This window comes from Bufo bufo, chromosome 2, assembly GCF_905171765.1.
Source record: "Bufo bufo chromosome 2, aBufBuf1.1, whole genome shotgun sequence".
NCBI classification, from domain to species: domain Eukaryota; kingdom Metazoa; phylum Chordata; class Amphibia; order Anura; family Bufonidae; genus Bufo; species Bufo bufo.
Genome location: NC_053390.1, coordinates 391195001 through 391220141, shown reverse-complemented (window position 1 = coordinate 391220141; position 25141 = coordinate 391195001). Strand labels below are relative to the sequence as shown.

At 41.2% G+C, this 25141-nt stretch overlaps 1 protein-coding gene across 2 annotated transcripts in view; it reads right to left on the bottom strand.

Moving 5' to 3' along the window:
* The window catches only part of ABCA1 (ATP binding cassette subfamily A member 1), a 111156-nt gene that overhangs the window by 41178 nt on the left and 44837 nt on the right, over window positions 1-25141 (bottom strand). For both annotated transcript variants that reach the window (XM_040417212.1, XM_040417213.1), the window contains exons 6-11: window positions 13905-14026; window positions 13218-13409; window positions 7649-7732; window positions 2669-2924; window positions 2205-2344; window positions 1398-1514 (exon numbers count right to left, since the gene is read on the bottom strand). In XM_040417212.1, the coding sequence (XP_040273146.1) occupies window positions 1398-1514; window positions 2205-2344; window positions 2669-2924; window positions 7649-7732; window positions 13218-13409; window positions 13905-14026 (911 nt within the window). The remainder of the gene's footprint in view (window positions 1-1397; window positions 1515-2204; window positions 2345-2668; window positions 2925-7648; window positions 7733-13217; window positions 13410-13904; window positions 14027-25141) is intronic.

Here is a 25141-nt window from a genome sequence, read left to right as displayed (position 1 = left end):
CCTGAATGATTTCAGTATTCTTCTACATCAGAAAACTAGTGTAGAAGATGATAAACGGGAACTGCCCCTTCCCAGCCTCTTTTCTGGAAAGTGTAGAGGTTAGTTGAGAAACGGCACTTATTTGCATAAGTACCAAAGAAAAAGTTGCAAATGTGCAGTTTGCAACTTTTTCACGCCAGAAAAGTGGAATATCTTTATGATAAATCTGGCCCCACGTATTTCTCTTGTTGTGCACAATGCCCACTTACAGTACGCTTTCGGAAAGTCTTCAGACCCTTTGTTATGTTTGTGCTAAAATAAAGTTCTACATTTTCCTCATCATTCTGCACTCAATACTCCATAATGAGAAAGTGAAAACAGAATGTTAGAAATCTTTGCAACTTAAAATGTGAACAAACATTAAAGGGTCTGAAGACTTCCTGAATGCACTGTATCTAAAAAGGTAGATAACAGTTTGATTTACATGAATGACCTTGGAAAATGTGAAGCCAAAATCCCCATCATACACTTTATTACAAATGCTAAACAATCCTGTCATCCTTGAGGGAAATGTTTCTGCTTAGGGTGGAGATCTGCATCACACCATGTAATGCCTGTGCATATAATGTGCCACATCACTTCCATATCATAATGGTCACATATGTTTACTACTTGTTCAACTACCGTAGTAAGAAGGGAATGAAGTCTATACAGATGCTGCTGTTCCAAGATAATGAGCAAAAACAGTCATCCAACAGCTGTGATAATTAAAATGTGTCCCGGAATCCTTTGAGAAGACAACCACTGTACATATGCCTTATTACGGCATACTGACATAGTAGAGCGGGTGACATGAGAGGAGACATATGTTCCTGAGGTTCTGTTTTGCTGGAAGTGGGACCCAGGCAGTAGTAGTTTAAAAGGTAGTGGTCTCTGATAACAATCCCTTTAAGGGCTCATTCAGACGGCCGTATGCTGTCCGCAAAAATGCGGATCCGTTTTTGTGCAGATTAGATGCTGTCCCTTTCACTTCTACGGGGTCTTTTCTTACATTGCACGGCTCAGCAAAACAAATGAAACATGTCCTATACTTGTCAGTGAAAACCAGGACATGGCCCCATTGAAGGCTATGGGTCAGCAAAAAAACGGAATGCAATCAGTTTTTTCTGCGGACATGCTGAACTGTCCGCAAAAAAACGGATCCGCATTTTTGCGGGCAGCATACGGTCGTCTGAATGAGCCCTAAGGCATAGAAGTTCATGTAAATCTTTTTGGAAAGGTGATGGCATGCTTAGAAATATGACAAGATTTGGAAAGCTCTCTTTTTTACATTTCTTACATGAGGAAATCTGCTATAAATGCGGATACTATCATGTTCATTTTGCAAGTTTAAAATACATATTGCCTGATAAACTAACCCTGATAAGATCCATCTCTTTACTGCTCTCCAGGAACGTTTTGATCTGTGGACGAACTTCTTCCCACATTGCTCCGAGATCTCGAAACACACCCAGCTCTTGGAAAGTTTTATTGACCTAAAAATAGGAGTTAGAAACTACTGATACATATGTTAAACATATGAACCTACGAAAAATTCTAATATATAGGTATATATCCAAACATTCATACATTTGTAACAAACATACCATACACAGATATTATTACTAACGGTCAGTATGTAAGCATCAGTTTATCGTGTCTGAACTAGAAATGGCAAACAAATTATGCGAATAGGTGAGTATGACTGCTTGAATGACATCCTAGCAGGTAAAGAAGACACAAATGACACTATGGTCACACCACTTTTGCGATGTATGTTTAGTGTGCACACCAGGCAAACTCCATAGGCTGTAAACATATCCATAGGATTAGACTAGCCATTCAGAGGCTAAGAGAGTATTTTTGACCAGCATATATCTTGGGATATCATGACAATCCATATATAACAAGCAGTTGTAAATTTGTTTTGCAACCACATGTTATGTATTCATTTTCTGAAATAAAATTCTGAGATGCTGGACTATTTTCTACTGTAGTTTTCTCCGTTTAAGAGCGGAATCTGTGCAGCAAAGATCCTGGGGGCACAACGAAGGGTAAACTGGCTACAATTTTTTTTACCTATGTCACATGCATCCATCTAACATATCTATGCAGAGGCCATAAACCTGACGTGAACAGGGCCTTAACTATGAGAAATGAGTTGGCTCTCTCAGTGTGAGACTTACCTCTGACATTAACATACGTGTGGCTGGTGTGTTTGGCGTATAGAGGATTTTGCCGATCAGTAATGGTTTCAGTGCTCTCCAGACCATCCTGTACAGAGGGTTGGACTCCAGGGTCATCATCAGCTCATTGCAATAAGGAGCTATTTGCATAGGCAGAGTATTAGTATTGTATATTACAGAGTATAATAGATTGAAATGAGTTGTCAAACATTCAATATAATAGTTTTCTAAAACCTTCAGTTATTCTGCCTTGTATAACGAAATGCTAACACAACCGTTTCTATGACTAGCACAAGTATACTTTCCAGTGTATGGTCATTATGGTTTTAAGATTTCTATTTTATATTGAAAACAGACTATAGAAAATGAATGTGTTTTAATATTGTGCAGTTTATATGGCAGGCATTTTTACGATTCCCTTTTGTCTTGCTATCCTGATTCTGTCTAAATAAAAATACACATACTTGTAGAATTATCATAGATGGCTGATGACTCTTCCTCTGTGCCATTCTCTCCTCCTTCGGTTCCTCCAAATAGTGTCTTATAGTTGCTATCTTCATACCAGTTGAGGGATTTGATCTTTAGACCCCCTGCCTCAGGATGACCACATACAATTCGGGACACTGCTTGATATAGGGAGGTTGGTGAAGCTGTAGAGTTCTCACTGGTAAGGAACATAACCTCCTGCCTCATGTCAGCCCAACTCTTCATCCCAATAACCTGCAGGTGTCACAAAGAGCTCACCGGTCAGTTCACAGCCAGTTAAGTATAAAGCAATTCCAATTGACAAGTCAAATATGAAGGAAATGTATTATGTTTGTTATGTTCACTACAGAATATATATTGCAATACTGAGAGCAGCTCAAAGTGCCAAAGTAAAAGGGGAATATAGTACAATATAATAAACACCGAACACTGTTTGCTAAATTTGGAACGTAGTTTATCCACTTAACAGTCACATTAAAATTGGAAAAACCCTCCCAAAAATGTCACTTCTTTACGGTCAGTAAAGCTGGCGCACAACTCAGCGGTCACAAGTGCATTTTTAACCCCTTAGGGACATAACTCTTTTTAGCCTTAAAGGGGTTGTCTCACTTCAGTAAGTGGCATTTATCATGTAGAGAAAGTTAATACAGTCCTGATCAAAAGTTTAAGACCACTTTAAAAATGGCAAAAAAATCATATTTTACATTGTTGGATCTTAATAAGGTTCGAAGTAGAGCTTCAACATGCAACAAGAAGAAATGGGAGCGAGACAAAACATTTTTTGAGCATTCAATTAATTGAAAATAACGAATAAACTGAAACAGGCCGTTTTTCAGCTGATCCATATTTTATGACCACATGCCTTTCTTTAAAAGGCCACATCTGTGCAAAGATGTGGATTCATTGTCATTTTCTGTCAGGTAGTCACACGTTGTGATGGCAAAGGCAAAAAAACTCCCTTTTTGAACGTGGTCGGGTTGTTGAACTGCATAAGCAGGGTCTCTCACAGCGCGCTATCGCTGCTGAGGTGGGACGCAGTAAGACAGTCATTTGGAATTTCTTAAATGATCCTGAGGGTTATGGAACATAAAAGTCAAGTGGAAGACCCAAAAAAATGTCATCAGCACTGAGCCGGAGGATCCAATTGGCTGTCCGTCAAGAGACTGGACGATCCTCGACCCAAATTAAGGCCCTTGCTGGTGATGACTGCAGCCCCATAACCATCAGACGGCATCTGAGACTGAAGGGCTTCAAAAACAAAAACGTCTTCAAAGACCTCGTCTCCTTGAACGCCACAGAACTGCTTGTTTGGACTTTGCAAGAGAGCACCAAACATGGGACATTCAAAGGTGGAAGAAAGTTTTATTCTCTGATGAGAAAAAATTTAACCTTGATGGTCCTGATGGTTTCCAATGTTACTGGCATGACAAGCAGATCCCACCTGAGATGTTTTCTACGCGCCACAATGGTCTGTGGTGCTTTTTCCTTCAGTGGAACAATGGAGCTTCAGGAAGTGCAGGGGCGTCAAACGGCCGCTGGCTATGTCCAGATGTTGCAGAGAGCATTCCTCATGACTGAAGACCCTCGTCTGTGTGGTAACGACCGGGTTTTTCAACAGGACAACGCTACAGTACACAATGCCCGCAGGACAAGGGACTTCTTCCAGGAGAATAACATCACTCTTTTGGCCCATCCTGTGTGTTCCCCTGATCTAAATCCAATTGAGAACCTTTGGGGATAGATGGCAAGGGAAGTTTACAAAAATGGACAACAGTTCCAGACAGTAGATGGCCTTCGTGCGGCAGTCTTCACCACTTGGAGAGGTGCTACTCATTACGGAGCTACTAATTACTGAGTTCATGTTTGGAAGTTGGATTTCCGTTTTGGGGTGGGGTTAGGTTGTTTTTGGAGGTGTGGTCCTAAACTTTTGATCAGCTGAAAAACAGCCTGTTTCAGTTTATTCGTTGCTTTCATTAAATTGAATGCTCAAATTTTTTTTGGTCTCACTCCCATTTCTTCTTGTTGCATGTTGAAGCTCTACTTGGAACCTTGTTAAGATCCAGCCATGTGCTTATATGATTTTTTGCCATTTTTCAAGTGGTCTTAAACTTTTGATCAGGACTGTATATTGTAGACACTAGCCATCGCATTTCTTCCAGTAAAACAAAAAAAACAAAAAAAACTTCTTCTTTAGGGGTCAGGTCAGCAATTTAGAAGAGGAGTATGACTCCAGAGGCAAACAGCACAGATTGTTCTGTACAATAGAAAAAGAAGTCTGAAGCTCCCTCCAGACTATGTGAATTCCTCCCACACTGGGACCTCTGCCAACTTTATTTTACTAAAGTCACAATAAGCCACATCAGCAAGATAAGAACTGCATGCTTTGTCCATAATTTTTATACTTCTTACCCCAGACCTGGGGGCAATCTATTACTTGGAACAGCAAAATCACATAAGACAAGTTTATGCTGGTCTGTGGTTCAAGGCTCTTACCCCAGATGATTTAGATTACACATATATGATTCACTGTTGACAGTGTATCACATAGTGAAAATAGTTATAATGATGAACCACCTGTAGACAGCTGCCCCTCAGGCTTAGTGTAAATGCAGCGATTCTGTGACAGGGGCAGTGTTTCTTTTTAAAATGCCTCTTCTATGGATACCTTCAATATATTTTCTATGAGTTTTTCTGCTTAGGATTTAAATGTATGCATTTGTTAAGTGATATACAGGGTGGGCCATTTATATGGATACACACTGATAGCAACACAGCAGGAGAAATGCTAGCACAGACTTCCAGTATCCGTAGTTTCAGGTGCTGCACATCTCGTATCTTCACAGCATAGACGATTGCCTTCAGATGATACGAGATGCGCAGCACCTGAAACTACGGATACTGGAAGCCTGTGCTAGCATTTCTCCTGCGGTGTTGCTATCAGTGTGTGAAGAGTGGGAGAAGAGGATTGCATTGACAATCCAACACAATGGGCAGCACATTGAACACATTTTATAAGTTGTCAGAAACTTGTAAATAACTCATGAAAGAATAAAGTTATGTTAAAACCAAGCACACCATTGTTTTTCTTGTGAAATTCCCAATAAGTTTGATGTGTCACATGACCCTCTTCCTATTGAAAAAACAAAAGTTGGATTCAAAATGGCCAACTTCAAAATGGCCGCCATGGTCACCACCCATCTTGAAAAGTTTCCCCCCTCACATATACTAATGTGCCACAAACAGGAAGTCAATATCACCAACCATTCCCATTTTATTAAGGTGTATCCATATAAATGGCCCACCCTGTATAACAGCTAAAGGTGGTAATTAGGTCAAGCCACAGCAGACAAATGTTCACTTATTAACGAAAAACTTTACAGTGGATGTCCATCATTTTGTGTTCGAGTTAAAAAAATAATAATACAATTCAGGCTAATATAGTAAACAATAAAGCTCAAAGCTCCGTCTAGTAGAGAACTCTAAATCTATGTAGCAAGTGCTCTTTATCAGAAAACGAGGGATCAGGCCACTATTGATTATTTATATATATATATATATATATATATATATATATATATATACACATATATATATATACACACACACATACATATACATATACATACATACATACACACACACACACGAAACCGGTGAACACAGAAGATCCAAACCACTTGCCATTGACTATATACATGCAGGTTGTCCAAATTTAACTCTGCAAGGATGTTCTTGGACGTCCTTGCGAAGTTAGCAGCTCCACACTAATCATGCAGCTGCATGGAGCCCACAGTCAGTGACAGTTGAGCTCCCTGCAGAAGAGGCAGGGGTAGTTTTTAACACACTCAAAGACGGCTGTTTATACAGATCAGGAAGTGGCTATGCCGCTCCTATTCTGGTCCAGAGAAAGCATGTAATCATTGGGGGCTTCCCACTTCAACCCCAGCGAACCCAGACTATATACTCCCCATATCAAAATGAACGTTACAAAGAGGGCACATCATTTAAAAAAGTATTTTAGTTGCATTTTGTACTACTAAAAAAAACATGAAAAAATATGAAAACAGATTTTTTACATTCTCCTGGGTATTAAAAAAAGAATATTTTTTTTTTTACATAACTGAACATTTTAACAAAAATGGATGGCCTTCACATGTACTGAAAAAAAAAAAAAAAAAAAAAATGAGCCCGGGGGTAAACGGCCTGGTCATGAACTGGTTAAAAACCAACGTGCTCTTAAAAGGTCGACATTCACTTTAAAAGAAAACGGTTCACTAGAACATTAAGATTTTGGTTACTAATCCAACTCTATCAAGATGAACCATGTTCTAGCTTTCTATGGTGACTTTTCTGGCAAGTACTAGTTATCTTCCTGTATATCCAGAGTAATGGGAAAGCCCTGATACACCTTTCACACTAGTGTTCAGAGAGGATCCGTCTGCTGTCTGCACAGACGGATCCTCTCCTATAATGCAGACGTTTGGATCCGTTCAGAACGGATCCGTCTGCATTATACTTTAGAAAAAATTCTAAGTCTGAAAATTGTTCAGAAGGAACAATACATTGAAAGTCAATGGATGCGGAGGCTGAACGCTGCCAAACTGATGCATTCCGAGCGGATCCGCATCCACTCAGAATGCATTGGTAGCTGGACGGATGCGTTCGGGGCCGCTTGTGAGACCCTTCAAACAGAGCTCACAAGCGGAGCCCCGACGCTCGTGTGAAAGTAGCCTTAGGCCTGGAAGATTTTGTATTTAAGAAAAAGAGAACATACATTATAGCACTTTACACCCATCATCATAATGAGTGGACACAAAAAAAAAAAAAGCATAAACCATTTTTGAACCTCTAACATCTGGTCTACCACAGTTCAGAGCTGTTCTTTTGTGGCTTAGATAATGGAGGCTACCATAGTCACTCCATCTAGGCCCTTACACATCATTACCCTATACTTTTACCTCTTTGGCAAGATCTCCCATGCTGTGCAGCATGTTTTCTGTAACCTCTCTTAGAATGGGGAAAGAGTTTGATGACATTTCTTTCTGTAATTATCAGAATCAAAAAGAGAAAACGCTGGTTACTTAAAAAAGCATCCCATAATCTTTTTCACAAAAAATAGATGTTTGCATGCACAAGTTGTTCTCATTTAGGATCAAATTAAACAAACATTAAAAATAAGAAATGTATGCTATCCATATTGTACTACTACAAGGGCACAATATTGGTTCAGGATGCAGTACACATTAAACAGCAGAGCAATTCCTGGAAATAATTTGTTTCTTTCGGTCTGCTCATTTGACTGACCCCTATCGCTCATGACTCTCTTAAACGCAAATGCTCAGGCCAAGCATGAATGCTTATTTTATTAGGGTAACGATGATAAGTGGGTGCTAAACACCTCTAGTAGATACTATAAAAATCAATCCTTGCTTCTTTTTTTTTTTATGGTAGATATCAGCAGGATCGGACTGGCCCATCAGAGTACCACAGGATCAGTGGCGGATCCTTCAGTGGCCCCAGGCTCTGACACTATAGTGGGCACCAAAAGTTAAAAAAATTTGGAGCTGCCTTCAAAGCTAATCACTTGCTATTTTATAGATGATATAAAGGTTAAACTCCGAGAATAATTTACTCTGGTGGGCCCAAGGAACCCTACTCTGACAATGGATATCAGGGTACTGTCAGGCCACTGCCATAAACATTAGACTATATAAATAGTTAACAAGTCTAGTCACAGAATGAGTATGGACCTTATAAGGGTTCTCCAGGAATTCATAAAATAAAAATTACTGAAAGTACTTAATTACTTTATTATACATATATTCCCAAATACCTTTCATTAGTTATAATGGCCCGTTTTGTCTAAGGAGAAATCAAGAGAAATAAAATGGCAGCCATCCTATTAGTACACACAAAACCTGTCCTCATCACACAGGAGGGCAAGTTACTTCACAACACTAAGGCTGGGTTCACACGGGCGTTGCGGGAAAATGTGCGGGTGCATTGCGGGAACACCCGCGATTTTTCCGCGCGAGTGCAAAACATTGTAATGCGTTTTGCACTCGCATGAGAAAAATCGCGCATGTTTGGTACCCAAACCCGAACTTCTTCACAGAAGTTCGGGCTTGGGATCGGTGTTATGTAGATTGTATTATTTCCCCTTATAACATAGTTATAAGGGAAAATAATAGCATAGTAAACTAGCGCTGGAGGGGTTAAAAAAATAAAATAAATTTAACTCACCTTAGTCCACTTGATCGCGTAGCCCGGCATCTCCTTCTGTCTCCTTTGCTGAACAGGACCTGTGGTGAGCATTAATTACAGGTAAAGGACCTTTGGTGACGTCACTCCGGTCATCACATGATCCATCACATGGTAAAAGATCATGTGATGGATCATGTGATGACCGGAGTGACGTCACCAAAGGTCCTTTACCTGTAATTAATGCTCACCACAGGTCCTGTTCAGCAAAGGAGATAGAAGGAGATGCCGGGCCGCGATCAAGTGGACTAAGGTGAGTTTAATTTTAAAAAAATTAACCCCCTCCAGCACTGTTTTACTATGCATTATGTATTCAGAATGCTATTATTTTCCCTTATAACCATGTTATAATGGAAAATAATAATGATCGGGTCTCCATCCCGATCGTCTCCTAGCAACTGTGCATGAAAATCGCACCGCATCCGCACTTGCTTGCGCATCCGCGCGGAAAGGGGCCTAAAGAGTTGCCTCGTCCTCTCTGCTCTACTTGTCATGGATTATGATCCTGAATGAGGCTGATAAGGCCTTCAGCTGAATCTGTAGGAATGGAGTTCGGACATAAAGAACTGAGATGACAGACAGGATAGACAGTGGTGATGTGGGGCTGTGGTAATGGAGACTGCATACAAGTGCTGCTGCTCATTAACCACATCCCCTCCTGCTCTCTTTACTTCATGTCTCCTCGTGAACACCATTCCCACAGCCCCATATTACCACAGTCTGTCCTGTCCGCCCTCTCTGTACTACATGTCTCTTCTTAAACTCCATTCCTACAGAGATTCAGTTGAATCTGTATTCAGGATCATAATCCCTGACAAGTATGCGAGGAGGATGAGGCAGCTCTTTACCTCAGTGTTGTAAAGTAACTTGTCCTGCTGTGAGATTAGGACAGGTTTTGTTTGTACTAATAGGATGGCGGCCATTTCATTTCTCCTAATGATTGTTCCCCAGACAAAACAAGCCATTATAGCTTATAAAAGATATTTGGGAATATATTCATAATAAAGTAATATTTAGGCATTTTCAGTAATTTTATTCTATGAATTCCTAGTGAAATCCTTTAATGTTGTAAATGTCAGAGCCAATCACAAGCTCTGTGTGAAGCAAGGTCTGTTTATTACAAAAATTCATCTGTCTGGCCAGTTTTCATAAGAAGCATGCGATTATTCTATAGCCATTACATGACCTCATGTTACAGAGGGGAGAACAATGGCACTCACTCATATTGCTGACTGACACAGGGCACAGTGACTTAATAGATTCTTTGAACTCCCCACAGTGAACTCTGGGTAATGTGTCAAAATTCTTTAGATCACAGTTCACACATAAGCCAAAGCACACATCGTGACGAGGAGGGCACAACCACTAGTTTACAATGTTTGCAAAGCAAATTGGTAGTTCTGTGGGCCCTGGCTCAGGATTTGTTGTAATGAATAGGGAGTTATGTACTCGCATTGCTAGTCTAGTACTCCCATCACTCTGACACCATTATGAAGACTTTACATCAAGGAACGGAACCATGCAATACATAGTAAAATCAACCATAGCAAGCCATTAGGCTGTGAATTTATCTGTATAAACCAACATATTCTAGTCCATACTTCTCAATTCCAGTTTTAGGAGTTCTATGATGTATACATAGTATATTTCTATACAAATACATGGATTATATTCTTAGTTTCCTGCTTAACTTGCTAATGTTAGAAGTAATGCTCTAATATCTTAACACACTGAAAGATGATACCCACATGAATATGAGAGATCAGACACATAATCCAGCATAACAGAAATGTTACAGTATATGCCTGAAAGTGCTGTAACGCTGTACAAATCTCACTGACTATGAAAAATATACTGTACAAGCATGTCAATTATCTGAAAGCATTGACCCTGGAAAAGAAATTCTACTGCTGTATGTTACTTCCCAGAAATGTCTAATATTTCCTAAAAACCTCACAGGGACAATTTCCTGAGCAGGCATGTGGAAACCAATCTGGCTTTTAAGCTTCCAGCCACTGAAATGTAATGAAAACAGTATAGTTAGTGGGTCACTGTGCTGCTGCCTGCTAACCCAATAGTAAGGGGCCACGTCACTGAGCTCGCTTACGGTATGCAGCTGTCACTGGGGAGAAAACAGTAATAAGCTCCACACTGGACGCACATGAAATGCATGTCTATGGGAGGCTGCTTATTGTTCCTTTTCTACCTGGCATCGTGACATATGAAGAAGGGCAGTAGTAACACCATAAACCTAATACGGAGACATGCCATCACAAGAAGATCCTTCCATGCACCTGGTGCTTCCATATCTGGGCCTGTCACTGCAGCTTATCTTGCACTCATATACAACATGTTCTGAGAAGGCCATGAGCTTTGCATTTTTCTTATCAGGCTCTGAAGCACTGCTAAACCTTGTGACCTTACTAATTCACTCCACTTCTGTCCCACGTCTCCACGCCACACAATTACCTCCCATAGTCCAAAAAATATTTATGTGAATGGCTCTTTATGGTTTTGGTTAAATTATGTTGAGATTAGGTAAGTGATGTCTTCCCAAAGGCACATGGATGTCATGAGCAGAGGGGATGGGGAGAGTTCTTTGGAAGTCAATGTGGCTCTGGTGGATCACATACTGCATGTTCACTTTTTGACTACAAATATGAACAAACTGGCAAGGTTCATTGCTCTGCAGGGCAGTCTCGTGTAACTCAATATAATATTATGATTATTATTAATCATAATGATGCAGATTTGCCATGATTTACTTAAAGGGGTTGTCTGGGATTGGGGACATTGCTGTAAGTGAACACCAAGCACATAAATATTACATACAGTCCTGTTGTACCTTTGCCAGACTTTTCTGATGCCCCGTTTTGTTGTCATAAATTCTCTGCTGGAAGTGGCGCTTTTCAAAGATTCAGTAACGTACCGGGTCCCTTTCTGCAGAGCGAAGCCTCTGCTTCCGCATCGCAGGGAGCCTGATGATGTCACCACCAGCCTCAGTGATTATGCGGCGGAAACTAGGCGGCAACACATTGTGCTAAGCCCCGCCCCTCTGGTCCAGTGATGTCACCGGACAGGGTGTATTTTTAGCAAGGAAGGAGGGACTGAGTCAGGAGGCGTTTAGGGGTGTGACTAAGGGAGAGGAATAGTTGCGGCAGGAGGCGGCATATGAAATAGGGGGGCGGCTGCACAAAGGAAACAACGCAATGCTGCGCTGGAAGTTACTGCACACAAACATAGGTGTAAACAATCAGTGGGGGACTGTAGGAGCCCTGCTGAAGTGTAAAAATACCTAAAAACATCTGGGGGGACCTTCAATCCGCTATTAACAGTGATTTAACCGTTTGTTTTTTTAAATCTTGATCCCAGACAACCCCTTTAATATTGTGTCATATTGTTTGTTACGGATGGTACAAAATACAGTAACGGTCAGTTGACCAACAAATCCCTTTAGGGGTCCTAACTAGTATTTATTAAAACTACATTCTTTATTTTACTTTATTTAGAACCAAAAGGAAATAAACAAATGTGTAATTTAAAACTATCAGGGTGTAGCAGGGGACAATTATCAATTTTAAAGATTGTGGGGGCAATAGAGTCAGTGCTTTATATTATAACACTGTGCTATTAATAAACACTTTTTTAGGTGAGTTGTGTGGTATTATTACTTACCCTCCATTTTGTTGATACTCAGTGAATATCCATTTTTTTTAATTTAATATATTTTTTTATTTTATGCACTGCCTTCTTTTTGACAGTGTCTAATGACTGATAGTGTAAATGTACTACCTAAAAATTACAGTGCCCTACAGAGGGGAGGTGGGAGATACAGTGACGCTCCTGATTACTGCCATCACTGTGGTGATTGCCGCCCTTTTATTCACTTTCCTGTCCACATCGTTCGGAGCGGATACAATGTGGCAGTGAATGGATCAACTCAAAGGGCTACACTGCTTGGGCAGCCAATGTAAGCTCCCGGACCTGGTCTCTTCTCACATGCACTCACTGTTTGTTTAGCACACACATGCTGTTCACCTAACCACATATTTCACCTATTGCAAACACACTGTTTGCTATATCCAAAAACACAAACTGTCCCTATATAGTCTCTCCCTGCAAATTGCTAGTAGCGTCCCTCTGCTATTACCTGCCTAAGATCTGACAAACACTACCCCTCCCGACATGTTTCGCCGCATGTGCGACTTCGTCAGGGGAGTTAGGGGTATTAGCGTCATCTAAGTTGAGTAAGTTTAGTTTACTTACAGTGATGGGCTTGAGAAGGTCAATGTTGGAGCGAAACTGATGCTCCAAAAGGTTGAGCTTGTCTTCAGGAAGCGCACATATCACCGACTGGCTGAATTTCGCAACTTCTTCATTGTGAATGGTCACATACTCCTCCAATCTAGAGCTATTGCAGAGATCTTTCAAGCGTATTTGAAATCCAGATATCAGAACCTGAGTTGACAGACACACGCATTAATGAATGTAGAAGGACAAACTTAGCGATTAATATTCAAAATTACGGTATTACTGTTCTTTCGTGTCTCTAAGCTCTAGCGTCATGTATAAATTCTATACCTATAATGAGAATTACTACAAAATAGTAAAAACTCTGACATCTGGAGCTCATAGCCGGACTAAAATCAGCCATGTGAGAAAATAATAGTTTGCAGTCAAATTCTGAGCACCAGCTGTTAGAGTTTTGCCATGTGAAAGGCCGACTTTGCATTTAAGTAATGCAGATGAATATGAAGGTATCCATCACATTTCCATCTGATTGGCATAGCTGATAGACTTGCTGGGAGCCTGGTGTCTGCTCACTGAGACCTTGGATACGTTATTGTGTTTCTTTGCCCATGGTCTCTATGAATCCTAGGCACTAAACATGAGATTGTAAAGTCTACCTATAAAACGTGCACTCTTCATAAAAAACTGAGGTATTATTATTACCTGCTCCACTTTGAGATCAGCATTTAGTATTTCCTCCACCACGATGGAAGGCATGCTTATGTTTTGCTGTAGAAAAGTTGTGAATTTTTCATTATCCATTAGGCAATCCCTAAGTTTCATACCTGTTGAGAAACAATATAATAAGCTGCAGTCAATGGGGAGGTGGGAGTTCCAGAAAGAGCAGAGTGGGTATGCTCAATACCCCCCACTAATATAATTTAGATATCATTCTGACATCCTAGATATTTTTATCTAATAAACCTGGGTACGTTCAATGAGCAAGGTGATGTATGTAAGTATACATGAACAATATTACTGTAGTGTACAGACCGATGACCTTAATATTACAAACGGAGAATGGCAAATTAATATTTTAAAATAGTTCCAATAAAAAGGATAGGCTACATGGAGTGGTAGACAGTATATCAAATTCAGGCTATAGCAATGTGCTGTACTACAGTGAAAGGCAATACACATAGTAGATAAGTGGCTTTTTTTTTAAAATTATAAGAAATAAGTTTAATAACAGGTCTGTGAATACTATCTACTCAAGGAAAAAAAGATAACACGTAGCTCAAGGTACACCAGATCGCTAGGTCTCCGTCCTTTTCGATTTGCACCATGTAGTAAATAAGATTCTGACTCAATTGATAACCCTAGAAGAGTACTGGCACGAAGGACTGCAGAGAGATAGGGGTGTAAACTGGTGTAAAGTAGAACTGGCTTAGTTGCCCATAGCAACCAATCCGATTCCACCTTTCCTTTTCCAAAACAGCTCTGAAAAAGTCAGTCAGAATCTGACTGGTTGCTATGGGTAACTAAGCCAGTCTTCCTTTACACTGGCTTTGGGAAATCTCCGTAGTTTGAAACTCTGGGTTGGCAATGCCGATTCTGTAAACGGCTTCCCCCCAGCCATAAATTGCATTTTCTACTGATGTCTTCAAGTGTGGCAGGAAGATCTTAGGACAACCTCAGGTACCACAGCCTGGGTGTGACTGCGACCTCTGAATGTGCAAACTGGACACAAAAAGTCAGCATTGCTAGCAATGCGGCCTGAAAGCAATACCGTATTTAGCTTACAGGGCAAAATGAATAACGAAAGAGGAACAAACATGTCTTTGCCACTGTGGGAACATCCTTTAAGGGACTTTCTATTCTCTAAAAATAATGGCCTACCCTTCGGCTAGTTTCACACTAGCGTTCAGAGATCCAGCAGGCTTTTCCGGCCAGGAACAGCCTTTCCAGAGTTGCCTGGATCTGGCATTGCTGGACTCTGCTTGAAAGATCCAGCCACAACCCAGCAAATATGCAGAGAATTGGCCAAACAAATACGGTTGCGTTGTCCAGATGATTCTCTGCATATTTGCCAGATTGTGACAGATCTCCGCCAGTCCTATTATAGTTATTGGGGTCGGCGGGCATTCAGGCAGCGTCCAGCAATGGCGGTTCCAAAAAGCTCTGCCGGGCTGTTCCCAGCCGGAACAGCCTGCCGGACCTCTGAACGCTAGTGTGAAACTAGCCTTAGGATAGGTCATCAATATCAGAATGGTGAGGGTCCCAATCTTGGCATCCACCAATCAGCCATTTGAAGGGGCAGTCTAATTCACGGTTTATAAGGTACAGCTCAGTACTTTTAGAAAATGGCTGTCCGATATTACAATTCGCTACAGTTTCTCCATTCCAAGAGAATGGGACTGAGACACTTCTAAAAGTATGTAGGTGTGCAGTTCAGAGCACTAAAAACAATGAAGGAGATGCAGTTCCTTGGCTGCTTCAAACAGTCGGGGTGTCAAGTTAAATCACACAACGCAGTGCAATCTGCAGGCATGAGCATACGCCTCGTCATAAATTACCTGCATCCTCCTGTAGTCAGTGCGTCTAACCAGAATTCTAAGACAGCTCAGAGCTGCCATAGATTTCGGTCTTCATTTACGCCAAATTGTTATGGTACTGTAGCTAGGCAGCGACCATCAAGTTACAATAATCCTCACAGGGCTTGTTCACACGACCATTGCCCCTCCGTACCCGTGCTGTGGACCGCAAATTGCGGTCCACAATGCACAGGCACCGACTGTGGGCCAGCTGCATGTGGATCCCGGATCCGTCCGTTCCGCAAAAAGATAGAGCAAGTTCTATCTTTTTGCGGTGCGGAGGCACGGAACGGAACCCCAGGAAGCACTCCGTAGTGCTTCCATGGGATTCCATTCCACACCGCATCTCCGGATTTGCGGACCCATTCAAGTGATGCAGAAGGTACACGGCCGGTGCCCGTGTATTGCGGACTCTCCTTATGCGGGCCACAATACGGCAAAGGAGGGGCAATGGTCGTGTGAATGAGCCCTAAATGAGTGTATGGAAATGAAAAGGCAGAGGCATAACGTGAAGCCATACAAAATCTGTGAGAAGGCTCATCATATGTGTCAGATAGGCTTTTGAGAACCCTCGAGCACCAGGGCTGGGGCGTTACTGTGAGCTCTATACACTTATAGCTGTAGATAAAACTCCACGCAGTGACAATAGATCATACATATGTTGCAATAGTCTGCTGTTCTAGAGAAGAGTACCTTTTTTATGCCCATGCTTATTATTTTCTATTGTACTGTTTTCTATCCATCATCGTTTCCTTGAAGCAACATACAATAATCCAAAGCTATATGACATGTCTGTCAAATGTCAAGCCAAGGCACATGTAACCCCTTAGTGACCACTAATACACTTTTACTGACGTAAACAAAGGGGTTTTTAGCTAAACAGCTTGCTTTAATTAATCATTACATGTATTTAAAATGGTGCATCAAAAACTGTAACTTGTCCTGCAAAAAATAAGACCTCATACAAGTACATTGATCAAAAAACCTAAAAGTTATAGCTCTTGGAATGCAATTTTAAAAAAAATGTGCGTGGTCACTACTGCTACATCTGTGACTACTAGATCTGCCTTTGACAACCTTCGGTGCCAACAAGCCTGCTTGCAGTTTTCATAAATAGAGGAAATGAATGACCTGGTTTTACCCTGTATGTAGATAGGCAAGTTGTCCCAGAGATCATATAGTGAAAACAAGGACTTTACAAGGGTCTGCGAAGATGATCAGCAATATGACTTGTTTACCATGGCAAGCAGTAGGTGTATAACACCCGAGTATCATTGTTCCATTGCTTTGGAAAACAAGAAATGATGGACCCGTGTGAGGCTCTCACAATGTAACAGATTTGCAATCTGGAAGAATATTTGCTTGGACATAGCATTGATCCAGATCCTGGCTGATGTAATCAGGCTTGTAATATGTACTGTACAATGTGTACTAAGTAATGGCCTCTTGCCCTTAGAATCCTGTACTCTAGTCAAATACATGTCCTTCAAATGACAACATTCCAAACTGAATTTCCTATGGACATCTCTGAGAATAGTCTACACAGATCCTTTAATAGTACATTTCTCCCATGGTCAAGGCTTCTAGCTTTCATTTTACAGGCTTCTCAGCTTAAAGGGAACCTGTCATGTGGATATTTGATTATAATCTAACTAATTACATACAATCATTAACTACTAAAAATTGCCTTAGGCTACTTTCACACTTGCGTTCAGAGCGGATCCGTCTGCTGTCTGCACCGACGGATCCGCTCCTATAATGCAGACGTTTGGATCCGTTCAGAACGGATCCGTCTGCATTATAGTTTAGAAAAAATTCTAAGTCTGAAAGTAGCCTGAACGGATCCGTCCAGACTTTACATTGAAAGTCAATAGGGGACGGATCCGTTTGAAAATGGAGCCATATTGTGTCATCTTCAAACGGATCCGTCCCCATTGACTTACATTGTAAGTCTGGACGGATCCGCTTGCCTCCGCACGGCCAGGCGGACACCCGAACGCTTGCTGAGCGGAGGCTGAACGCTGCCAGACTGATGCATTCTGAGCGGATCCGCATCCACTCAGAATGCATTAGGGCAGTACGGATGCGTTCGGGGCCGCTTGTGAGCCCCTTCAAACGGAGCTCACAAGCGGAGCCCCGAATGCTAGTGTGAAAGTAGCCTTAGATGTATTCACTTACTGGTGTGACAGATGGTTACCTCATAATATACAAACAAAAATGCCACATGCCGCATGCTAATGAGCTGATTTGAGTCCAGCGTGATGTCATTGAGTCCAGCGTATATTTAAAGGGAGTCTGTCATCAACATTTCACCTTTGTAACCCTTTCCATAGGTTTCTAGCATCCTTACAGTTAATAAAAACGTTACCTTTAGCATCAATCCTGGACTTATAAAACCGGCAAAAAACATCTTTGTAGCATATGCAAATGGGGGCTCGCAAGTGCCCATCCTTTCCCTCTGACCGCCCATCTACTAACTTGTTGTTTCGCCGCGATCCCGCGCCTGCGCACTCAGTCCGTCAGCCGGCGCATGCGCACTGCGATGCCCATTCCTTGTACGGCATCACAGTAATTAATGCGCAGAGAGATAGGCGGTCAGAGGGAAAGGATGGGCGGGCGGAGGGAAGGAAGGGGCGGGGGGGGGGGGAAGCGAAGAAAAGGCTGAGCTAGCAGGGCACCTACGAGGGTAACGCCGCCCCTGGGCACTTGCGAACCCTCATTTGCATATGCTACAAATATGTTTTTTGCCGGTTTTATAAGTCCAGGATTGATGCTAAAGGTAACGTTTTTATTAACTGTAAGGATGCTAGAAACCTATGGGAAGGGTTACAAAGGTGAAATGTTGATGATAGACTCCCTTTAATTCAGAGCTATAGCCACTCCCCTGCCCACCTGCTGCTGATTCATATGGAAAATAACTGTCATTCAGCAGCAGGTAGGCGGGGAGAGTCAGGAGCTCATGAATATTCATGACTCATCATTATGAGCTGGAGCTTTTCAATACAAGATGTTGGCAGATTGACTGGGTCAATTAAAGAAAGTCACCCAGCATTTTGCTAAGAGAATCAGTCACTTATTTATGTTGCCCTTAGTTAGGACACCATAAAACTGGTGACAGGTTCCCTTTAAGGACATTAATTGTGTACTTGAAAACTAACTAGCCTGAGGAGCAATATCATCACAATTGATTCTTATTATATACCAGTTCTTTTCTCTTTATCCTCAAAGAAGAAAACAGCTATTGTTACAAAGTGCTCGGTATATCCATCCCTCCCTTTGGCACTAGAGAAATGTCTTACATAATCCTCTAGTTGCATTAGTAGACAGGCGGTGTCTCATGGTGAAACAGAACATATGAGCCCTTTAGGATGTACATTTCTAACATGGGTGGCAGGAAAACTAAATGAATTCACAGCTTCGGCCTCACAGACCTAATACATGAACTTATAAAATACCACAAAATGTTATTTTCTTGGTGGGTGAGACAACTGGATTACTAAACAGGCATTGCTCAAATATTGCATAAAGGGTTGTGAAACTTAAAGCGGTACTCTGGTAGATTATACGTTAAGATGAAAGAACTGGCCACTAGAAGTGCATATATTTCCTAAATTGCTGTCTGCTACAGTTCAGGCATAGCACCAATGGTTTTACATGGATGTTAAGGGATAACCCCGAAGTCCATGGACCAAAAGTACATAAACAAATGCTTTTCAGACAGTTCTCAGGATCAAAAATTGTGACTGCCACTACATTAGTACCCGATGCAGAACAGAGGAGAACTTCTGGCGAGCCTCTCTCATGTACTGTGCCTGTGCTGGGTACAGAAGCGCACGGAAAGGAGACTAGAGACGTCAGGGCCAGGCGTGATGTCCTTTACACGGTTTGGCTTCTCAGCAGCAAGAACGGAGACTCTAGGAGTAATGGCATCGCCCACGTGGCTCCTAGAGGCTCATTTGCAAATATTAAAAGTTCAGTTTTCTCAGAAATAAAGCCACAGATAGGGATAGGACCAAGACTGTTATCTGCTGCTTACCTGCGCACATGTTGCAGATTAACCTGTTAATATCTCCCTGTGAATGTCGAAACCAGAAACAAACAGCTGTCCTTACATCTTTAATAAAAGAGAATACATGTATACTTAAAGAATTCCTTGTACCCTGTACTCTTTTCTTACTAACAGAAAACCAGTCCGTATTTTCTGTACTAGACAGATTCTTCTTTAATTTATCAGAAAGGTCATCACAGAAAGACCAGTGGGGCAGACTTAATAACTGGCCTGTCAAGCTCAAATATACACTTTATTGGAAACATGGCACTGACCTAAATGCCACTTTCGACATCTAACCAACACAATTCCAGTCAGTGAGGGTCCATACTGTACTCAACATTTCAGTGATGTGTGGCAAAGACTAAAATACATCCAATAAGAACTACAGTACAAACCTACTCTTGCTTAAACCGCAAGATCAATTGACAGCCTCTTAAGACAAGTGCTTTGCTTATTCCACTATCATCTGAAGGAACGAGGTTCAAAGGATTACAGTACAAAACAAGGAGGGTCTAGCTGATCTTCTCAATACAGAACGGATTTGAATTACATCAGATCTTCTAGATAATAGTTGTGTTTCAGGTTTCTTTAAAGGGTACCTACCATTTTATCAACCTTAGTCACATAGTGACAATTCCCATCTCCACTCATCCCTTAGTTGAACTTCATGTCTTTTTAACCATACTAGGTTACAGAATATGGTACTCCCTGTACACAGGAGGTCTTATTAATTGAAACAGCACCACATCTAAACCAGAGACAAGCTACACTTGTGATCTCGAACATACATTAAGGTCTTAAGGCCACCCAGTAGATATAACGCCAAAATAATTTACATACCATTTGCATATTTCCTATCATATAACATCTCATTACTTAGGCATCAATAATAACCACAGAGCATGTAGCTCAGGGTGGAAGAAATCCATGCTTTCAAGATGAAGTTGGGAGGCAAACCAACCTCTGTACCACCTATGAGTTTATGTAAGCTCACAACTGTTAAAGAGAAAGTAGAGATAAACCACATTCACCAACGTCAAACTGTGTGTTATATATAAACCACTCTTCACTTTCATGGAATTTTTCCTCACTCTGGCTTGGGGCTGGTTGGGGGGAAAATGTCATAAAACGATAAAAGAACCATTACTCAACTGACAAATCCCCTGCCGTTCTAATGCTGTGGGTATTTGTTGACTGCACTATGGGTGATTATCCCGGCTACCTACGTAACCACTGCAACCAATCACTAGCCTCAGTAGTGTACAGCATGAAAACACCAAGGCCAGTGATTGGCTGCATTGGTCAGAATAGTAGCAGTAGAACAGCAGCACATTTATCATAATGGAGGTTTTTTAAATTATTTTATGGCATTATTTGACCCAAATTTTTTTTTTATTTAGAGAACCTCTAAGAAAATAAGTATTCTTCAATACACAAAAAGATGGCACTATTACGCAAATGACCTCAGACAAAAATATTGTTGCAGAAAAAAAAAAACTCAAAAAATTACATGCGTCAAAGCTAAGTGTTGAGCAAGATTGTTGAACTCGGCTCCAAGGCTACATACAAAAACATTAAGTACCCATCAAAAAATATGTAAAGTGTAGAACTGAAAAATGGAGGAAACAAGACATTTTTGTTAGCACTAGTTCTGCTGACTCAATGAATTAGGTCACAATTCTGATTTCTGCTGTGCGTACAATTTCCTTATCTTGTCCATGTCATCAGTTCCAGGTATGTCACCATGTGTAGGAAAGGAATTCAATTTATCTGATTGTAATTATCTAGCCATCAAGGATTCTTGAACCCTGTAAAAATGGCTTCATTTATTAAAAAGGTTGGCAATCAAAGCCCTTTATTTATGGCATTGATAAAACAATCTCTTGACTTCCATGGAACATAGTAATGGAATTCAACTACCACAGGAGTCAGTACTCAAAAAATATAAAGACACACTGGACTGGATCTCTGTGGTGTGTTAGAAGTATAAGTAGGTACGTGAACAGTTCGTACATAGTCACTCAAATGCCGTTTACTTCCATGTACTGTATAGTATATGCACACCAACCAATGCAGTAATAAAGAACACTGAAATGCAATAGTCATGGATTTATTTTATATGTGGAATATTGTAGTTAATGTAGCCACAGGTTTGCATTGCTAGTCCAGTCCTGTTAAAACACACTGACAAACTGACGATTAACTCAGAACATAACAGGTTATGTGAATTTTTTTAAGGCTTGGTTTCCACATTCAGTTTTTTTTTTTACGCAGTTTTGCCTGGGTTTCAGGCAGAAAAACAAAGACATGAACAAACCATAAGTAGAGGACACATTTCTAAGAAAAGACAGACACCGACTGCTCCTCTTTGAATACACTTCTGGCTTTGACTTCAAAAACTCCATAAAAAAAAACAACATGTGGAAACTAAGCCTAAACCAGAAACACCTTTTAAACTGTCTCTTCTTGAACTCCTTAGTGTAAAATGCAGAAAATATTTGGCATGGGAAGCACTATGTTGGCAGACTATACTGTATATTTACAGCATGGAAATGGCAGAGGCTCAGGAACTGAGGCGCTGCCATCAGCAGTGAGTGTGTGCTGTAACATACAGCTGACACCCCCCTGGAATGATTGGTACTAGTACCGATTCTAGCGGGTGACGCTAGGGAGGCTCGTCCTCGTCTGCCATTGGCTGCCCCCCGACACCGGATGTTTTCATCTGCGCACTGGGAGAAGCAGCGGCGGCCGTGCGGAGACCAGGAGCGGTGCAGGGAGTGGGAAGCCAGGCAAGTCGAATCAGTGTGAGGAGCCGTAGTAGGGGAGGCATATCCAGCCTCAGATGACCCCTTTAAATTTCACCTTTGATTTGGTTTCATTTGTGTAAAACCCCTAAAAGTGTTAAACTTTTTAAATGCCAAATTTGCATACTTTGAGGTGCAGTTTTTAAAATTGTGATATATGGGAGGTTCTAATATATAGGGCTCTCAAAGCCGCTTTAGAACTGAATTGGTCTCTAAATAGGATTTGGAAATTCTCTTGGCAATAATAAAAGAACTTCTCAAAAATAAAGCCAACATTAAGAAGACTTTATTAACTTTGTTTGGTATGACTATCTGTCTAAAGAATACAATTTTCAAATCTTGAAAATTGCATATTTTTGTTAAATTTGGGATTTTTTTTGACATAAAACGTAGCAACCTAAATTTGCCACTAACATAAAATACAATATATCACAAATAAACAAAGTAAGAATTGCTTGGACATGTAGAAGTGTTCCAAAGCTATTAACACAAAGTAACATGTCAGATTTGAAAAAATAGGCTTCGTCCTTAAGGGCTGGAACATTTGTGGTCATTAAGAAATAGTTACCCCTGCTCTACAGACAACTGATTTTCTTAAGCAGAAGAGAAACTGACCTCATTCTGCAGAATTACCATGCGACAGATGGCTTTAAAGTCAGCAAGATTAGCCCATATATGTCAAATATAGTCTTGCTAATTACCACATGCATTTCATCCCTATAGCATGTTGACTACTGTTAATGTATACCGTTATAATTCAGATAATACCAAAGAAAAAAGTATTACATGAGTATAACATGCCATTTTAGACTCATTTTACACAATATTGTACACCTAATCCCCAATTTGGTGTTTTATTCCAATGTTATATACAAGTGTGTACTGCTTAGAAAATTACCTAAGATAAGCGAAACTAAGGTCCTCAGCTGAATGCACATAGGAAGGGATACATTGTGGCTGGAGTCAGTAATTGTTCCAGTAAAAGCCCTTTGCTCTGTACAGGTTGTATGCTGCACTGTATGCCCTTTGCCGTAAACAGTTTATCAGTGGCTGATAAAGAATGACATCCTGCTACACTGACCTTAAAGGGGTTATCCGAGATTACATCAGACCTGCACACGTGGCTGATACCAATGAGATGAAGACCTCATAAACATAAGTTTATAATGCACAGCTAGCCTGTCTGTCCTAGCTATCAATCTAGCAAGCTACCATATTTTTCGGACTATAAGACATGAGGTAAGTGAGGGAAAAGTGGCAGTGTGTCTTAGTCCAAATTCTAATTCCCGCTTCCATTGTGGACGCGGTCATCAGCATGCGGGAGGCGCAGGGAGCAGTGAGGGATGCGCTGCGCGGCTCTACTCACCCACCCTGGTCTTCTGGGCCCCGTTCTGCACGGCTTACAGCATCAGGACATTGTGATAGTGCACGTAGGCATGCACTATCACATGACACTGTGCAACATCAGGTCACAGTGCAGCGTGGGACGGAAGAAGACCAAGGAGAAGTGAGTGGCAGCATTCATTTTTTTTTTAACATCTGATCTAAGGTCTGATGGGAGTCCAATCTGAGGCTGACTGGGGTCTGATCTGAGGCTTATTTTCCACCTCCAAATCCTAGGTGCATCTTATGGGCTAAAAATACGGTATCTGAATAACACAAATGTTAATTCACTATATATATACATAGCTGTCAGTCACGGATAAGATTCCCCTGTGTACAACTGAACTCTGAAAAACAGAAATTGTAATGAATGAATTGCAAGTTTTGCTGAATCTTTTCCCATGAAACTATGTATCAATTTACTCAGATCCTTCTGCTCTATAAACTAGATCGTCTAAGGCTACTTTCACACTAGTGTTTGGGGCTCCACTTGTGAGCTCCGTTTGAAGGCTCTCACAAGCGGCCCCGAACGGATCCGTCCAGCCCTAATGCATTCTGAGTGGATGCGGATTTGCTCAGAATGCATCAGTTTGGCTCCGTTTGCCCTTCGCTCAGCAGGCGGACACCCGAACGCAGCTTGCAGCGTTCGGGTGTCCGCCTGGCCGTGCGGAGCCAAACGGATCCGTCCAGACTTACAATGTAAGTCAATGGGGACGGATCCGTTTGAAGTTGACACAATATGGTGCAATTTTCAAACGGATCCGTCCCCCATTGACTTTCAATGTAAAATCAGAACGGATCAGTTTGCATTATCATGAACAAAAAAAAAAAAAAAAAAAACATTTGGTAATGCAAACGGATCCGTTCTGAACGGATCTAAGCGTTTGCATATAGGTGCGGATCCGTCTGTGCAGATACCAGACGGATCCGCACCAAATTTATCAAAGTGGCTGATGCTGGATTAGAATTGAGGTGCATTTTAGGTCTAATTTGTCTAACCACCTACTGATTGGCTTATTTTGATTGTTCATACCACCTACTGATTGACTTATTTTGCTGCATAAATTTGCCCCATTTGCACAAATTTTAGCCAGTCTGGTGCATCTTAGCCCACGGCCTTTTCTAAAA